The following is a 6000-nucleotide window of genomic DNA, read 5'->3' as shown; positions in this document are numbered from 1 at the left end:
TATGTTCCTATTTTATTTTAGTTTTTAATAATAATAATAATAATAATAATAATATTTAATTTATAATATTAATAATACTCCTTTATATTTAATGTTTTAATGTCAGTAAATGATCACCAGTTTAGATATTAGAAATTTAAACTTTCCATGAGGGACTAGAACCAGCAACCTTCTGGTTACAAGCCCTGAGCTCTCTACAGTTTCCCATTTGAAAACAAAAAAAAAGTAAATGCAAACCTCAAAGTCATTATGTGTCCATTGGCGCAGAAGCAGGCCAGACAAACGCTGTTACAAACCGACACCACGTCAGCCCGCAGCACGAAGGACGACTCAGTGATGTTATGCACATATAGACAGGCCTGGGAGGGCATGAAGAAGACCTTGGCCTGCCTCTCTGAACACACTACAGCTAAGTGACCATCTCCACTGGCCTCTTGAGAAGACGAGGGCGAGAAGTTGACCAGTTTCCGCTTGCGAGGTCGATCTGGGTCATCGGGGGCATGTTGGTCCCGCCACACCTCGTAGGGACTGTTGATAAGAGCACCTCCACAGTCCAGAAAAGCAAACCGCAGAACGGAGCCCTTCAGCATTAACACTGTGCCTGAGAGGAAAAACCAGAGAGAGAACAAAAACATGAGGATAGGAACATTGCATTCAGGGGCATTCACGAATTAGAAAAGGAAGAAATCAAGAGATACCAGTGGGGGCCACAGTAACGGGGTCTTCCTGGCGTTCCTGCTCGTCCATAGGAATGGACATTGGGATGATGAGCACCAGGCCCAGACTCGTGCCCACCCACAAGCATGGCATAGGCAGGGTGTCTGACTTACGTCCGTACGACTCTACAAACTGCAGGGTGGTTACGGCCTCTTTAGTCTCTCTGTCTATGCTGGAAACGCTAGAGCTCCGTGACCGGCTGAACGAGTTTTCTCGACTCTCTGAGAAAGAATGGAGAAGGGGAGAGAGAAAGAGAGGGTGGGGGAGAAGAGAAATGTCAAGAAAGATGGAAGATAGAGGGCAGACGGATGAGTAGTAAAAGATAAAGAATAGCAGAGAGTGAAAAGATAACAGAAAAAGATGGTAGAAGAATCCTTATGCTGTTAAAAAGTGGAATAATTGAAAGTGGAGTCACTCCATATGTGCGTTCACAATAACATTTAAACCACATCAACCAGAATCCAAGTAATAAAGGGGTACAAATGTGCAATTGCAAACACAAATCTATTGTTTTTTAGATTTGTTATTGAAAAGGTAAAAACATTAAATAATGTACGTACAGGACAGGGTGGCACATACAGAACGAGTGAACACATCTTAAAATTCTCCTGTTCACATGATCAAATGTGTCACAGATTTCATTCACATGCACAGAGGACACATAGAACACACTCTCACAATTTCAAATCCATTCATCACCTTTACTGTCCTTTTGACCTTGAAATGCTTCCAGGTTCATATCCACTGCATATTCATATAGCCAGGCCTACACAGAAAAATGTTTCTGGACTTGCCTGATTTGTGCTTCATTCGATTATTTAAACTCTCTCTCTCTCTCTCTCTCCCGCTTATCTTAATCTGAAGGATGTCATGAAAAAAAAAAAAAAAAAAACCCAAGCAAAAGTAGCAAGATTTTTGTTGCAATACAATATGTATTTTGATAACCTATGACTGGTTGTTGTAATTGTCATGTCTCATTTGACATTCATTATCAATGTACTATGTCACGCATTACAAGGAAACAAAAATTCTATATTACAATTTGTAGTGTTTTCCATTGAGAATCCTGTTTATCCTGCAGAACAAAAGTGTACTGCATTCTCATAACATAAACCCATTATAAGAAACACTGACAGACATTTGTCATAATGTCAGAACATGGGTTTGTGTGTGTAGTGATGAAAGGAAAGTAATTTGTGGAGAGAATACCAAATGTTTGTAGATACATCAAAAAAGCTGTGGGTTTATAAAGTGTCAGTTACAATATTTTATAATATGCCACATTACATATCATAATGACCTCTATAATTTATTATTACTTAAATACTAAACTTCTGCTTCTGGGTCATTCTCAGGAAACAGTGTTGTGTGCTACATGTGTTCCCATGATATTCAAACATATGAATAAATTAATTAACACCCAATAACATGATATAATAGATGTATTTCTTATTCTCTTTAGTGTCTAAGTAATTAAATAAATGTATTTATAATACATATATAAAAAATATATATATAATGATTTATTTTCACACAAAACAGGAAAACTTACTTTAAATTATGTGCTAGCTAAGAACATTATTAATAATAATTGCATTTAAATTTCCCGCATTTAGCCTCAAAACATCTTTAAAGGTCAGCAAAAACGTTTTTCAAATTGTAAGAAATTCAAATTGTAAGAAAACATGAATGGTTTGAAATAATGTAGCATTTTTGTCACACCCCATTGGACTTTTGTTGTGTTTTCTTCCCCCATGTGCTCTGTGTGACCTAGTTTTCCCTCATGTTTGATTGTGTCATTCAGTTCACCTGTGTCTTGTTAATTATCCTTGTTTTCCTATGTATTTAGTTCTAGTCTGTCCTGTGTTTCCTCGTCCAGTTTTAAAGTTGAGTTGTGCATGTTACCTGCCTGCCTTCTGTGGATACCTTCTGTGTGGATTAATTAAATACTGTTTACGTTCATCTTCTTCTTCGTGCGCTCATTATACATCGCACCCCTGACAATTTTACATTACTGTTCAAATATTTTGGCTTTGTAAGTTTTAAGAAATTAATACTGTTATTCACTAAAGATATTTAAATTGATCAAGAGTGAAAGGTCTATTTCAAATAAATGGAAAATGGTTATATTTCACACAGTATTACAGATATTATTGTATTTTTGATCAAATAAATGCAGCCATGACATTGGAGGCTCTTACCGACCCAAAACGTATAATCGGTAGTGTATTTAGGGTTTTGGCATTGAATTAATAAATGAACAAACACATTTATTTATTTTCTTGCACAAACAGCACTGTTTCTTGAGAATGACTCTCATATGGCCCAGTGAAGGTCCTCTTTCATCTCCTGGTGAAGGTACACATGTCCATGAAACACATAAAACCATCATCATGATCATGATAGCACTCCTTACTATGTTCTGTGTACACTATCCCCCAGTTTGAATCCTAACCATCAAAGACCTCACAACATTCACCTCTACATTGATGACAACATTAATGATTGCTAATACTGACAGAATCATCAGACCTCCCTTAGACATTGACATACAGAAAGTGTTTTCCTGAAACAGGTTAAGCCTCGCCTTGGACGGATAACTTTTTGTCACATGTAGTCCAGGACTAGATTTAATCTGTGTCTCGGAGATGTCACAGTGCGTGGGATGGACAGACGACTACAAGCCGACAACACTGCAGATCGACAGAGGCTGGTGTGAAACACAAAGCAGACATCATTGTAATGTTCAGCTGCTAGCAACTACGGTGTCAATCCAAACCTGAAGATGAAGAGCAAGGTGAGACTCTGAACATCATTCAACGTGACGAGAGAGGGGTTCTGACCAAGCAACTATGAGCCACAGGACGGGACAGAGCGAGACGTGACGCTACAGGGTGAGTGGTCCTTGTGACCCTCAAAAAGCCCCTCCTTACCTCTCTCGCTCCAGGAGTAGGTGGTGATGTGATGCTCATCATGAGAGTACATACTGACTCCGTGTAACTGCTGCAGCATGGCTCGTCGGGACGGATAACCTATCCATCAAACGCACACACACACGACACCCCAACGGCCACAGTCACACACATGTAAATACAACCATACGCGACCACGACATACAAAATGACACATACATAGACACAAATGTCAGATGTATACCAAAACACCAAAAAGACATGACCAGAACATCACGGCGTACAGAGAGTGACAGAAAAAGAGAGAAAGAGAAAACCGATAAACCAATATGCAAGAAAGAAAGAAAGAAAGAAAAAAGGGTCCTGACAGGTCGATATTTTTTCGAATACCTGCCCACAACATTTCAGTAGATTAGATAGCCAAAAAAAATAAACTAAATAAAATTAAAACCGTCGACAGAATGAAATCCTTTCTGGGCTGTGATGTGTGTGTGTGTGTGATCACAATAATTAATGGGACAATTCACTCAAAAATGAGATTTCTGTCATCATTTACTCACACTCACGTCGGTCCAAACCTATAATACTGGCTTCAAAATGTTCAAAAACTTGTTAAATGGTGTATTAGTAATGGGAAGATCAGATAATTTTAGGATCTTTGAATCTTGTTCAGCAAAATGAACAAATCTTTATTCAAGTCATTTCATTCATATGAACAGAGTTATTAAAAATAATTAAAATGTTACATTTCCAGTAGCCAAATTTCTCCAACACGTCTACTTGCGTCAACTTTCACCATATTCCAAATGAGAAAATCATGATAATACCAGCCAAGACAAATTATGAGAAATGATTAATTATTAAATTACTACTCAATTGTGTCTTCTTGTCTGAGTTGTTCATATTCTGGGAGCTTGTTTCCTCTAGCCTGTTGCCCTAAAGCAGAACCTAAAATATAACAGTCACAGTAAAATATCGTTGTCACCCATGTAATCATTTCTGTTACCTTTACATAGCCTATGCGGCTTTCATGTCACAAAAGAATGAATGTCTATAAGACCAGAAGACTCGAGAGGTGAACAAAACATTTGTTTCCTTCTGTTTACCATAAAAAAGTATATCGAAATGGATGAATAGCTCATGGGAGACCAATCACTTTAGCATATAATATGAGATATATGAATACTTCTATGGTATAGAGATTTGTTGACTTTTTTTGGACATTTCTAGTCACTGTGTGCTTTCACAAAAAGCAGCATGAACATTCTTCAAGATATCTTTTTTTATGTTCCACAGAACATATAAAGTCTAATGGGTTTAGAACGACATGAAGGTGAGTAAATAATAACAGAACTTTCATTTTTGGGTGAACTATCTCATTAACACTGACCAAGACGGGACTCTGATGTCTCACAGCATTCATTTCCCAAGCAATATAACACAAAGCAAACTGAACACAAACCCACAAATCCACTCTCACACAGTGCAAAATGGTCACACATAAAATCACATATAGGTTTGTTTAAAGACACACAAATTGACCTTTCTAACAACGACACCTGTATCTGCGGGAACTGTGAACATAATTAGTCGTATCCATCCTGTTAGCCTGTTAGTGTGAATATTTCATGATATAGATACTGAGAACTGATCTGCTCGCTCGTTCACACTCTCTCTGGGACTCTTTTGCTGAGGTCACTGACTGTCAATCACTGCAGGGGAGCCAAATGACACACCTGTTATTAGAAACAGCAACAACACCCTCTCTCTGTGGGACAGGCAAACGATTCTGAGGAAATTAATTTTTTCTGTCTGTTGTGGGTTCCTCAGTGATTCACTTTTCTGATCCTCTGTGTTTATAGTTTGTGTACACACATAAACGTTGCTTAGTCTTATAGACCTTAGTCAGCACCATATTTAATTTCTGACAGCAATGAAAACAAGGCTGTGATTTATAGAAGTACAGTGCGTTCAATGGATTGTGCTGTTGTTTACCAGCTTACCAATTGTTCAGCTTACAACATCTTTCAAAATGTCTTCCAGTAGACAAAAACTCCATAAAACGGTTTGAAAATTATGAAACTGTTATGAAAATTTCATTTAATCTAGGACCTTTATACAACGCATGCCATTGTAAACACTGTAGTCTATCTCTCACTACCTTGTTTTTAACCATGTAAAATTTAATATGGCGTTTAACTTTTTCTTTTAACATGTTAACAAATGATTCTTGTTAAACTAATCAAATGAGTGTGTGACTGAATGATTGACTCACAAAAAGATGCCCACTTATCGCCACATACTGTACTTCCGTTATGATGTAACCTGCAGAAAATGCTCTAAATGAATCAGTGAATGATTCTTTTTGGTA

General features: G+C 37.6%; 1 protein-coding gene across 1 annotated transcript in view; it reads right to left on the bottom strand.

Annotated features, from left to right (window-relative positions):
* Window positions 1-6000, bottom strand: part of LOC107733626 (syntaxin-binding protein 5-like) — a 155241-nt gene that overhangs the window by 4391 nt on the left and 144850 nt on the right. Inside the window, exons 21-22 of the mRNA XM_016545332.1 lie at window positions 699-938; window positions 238-601 (exon numbers count right to left, since the gene is read on the bottom strand). Of these exons, the coding sequence (XP_016400818.1) occupies window positions 238-601; window positions 699-938 (604 nt within the window). The remainder of the gene's footprint in view (window positions 1-237; window positions 602-698; window positions 939-6000) is intronic.

Source organism: Sinocyclocheilus rhinocerous, unplaced genomic scaffold, assembly GCF_001515625.1.
Source record: "Sinocyclocheilus rhinocerous isolate Xijiao unplaced genomic scaffold, SAMN03320098_v1.1 scaffold1842, whole genome shotgun sequence".
In the NCBI taxonomy this organism is placed as follows: Eukaryota; Metazoa; Chordata; class Actinopteri; order Cypriniformes; family Cyprinidae; genus Sinocyclocheilus; species Sinocyclocheilus rhinocerous.
Note: the sequence above shows the minus strand (reverse complement) of the source record. Positions and strands in the feature narration are given on the sequence as shown.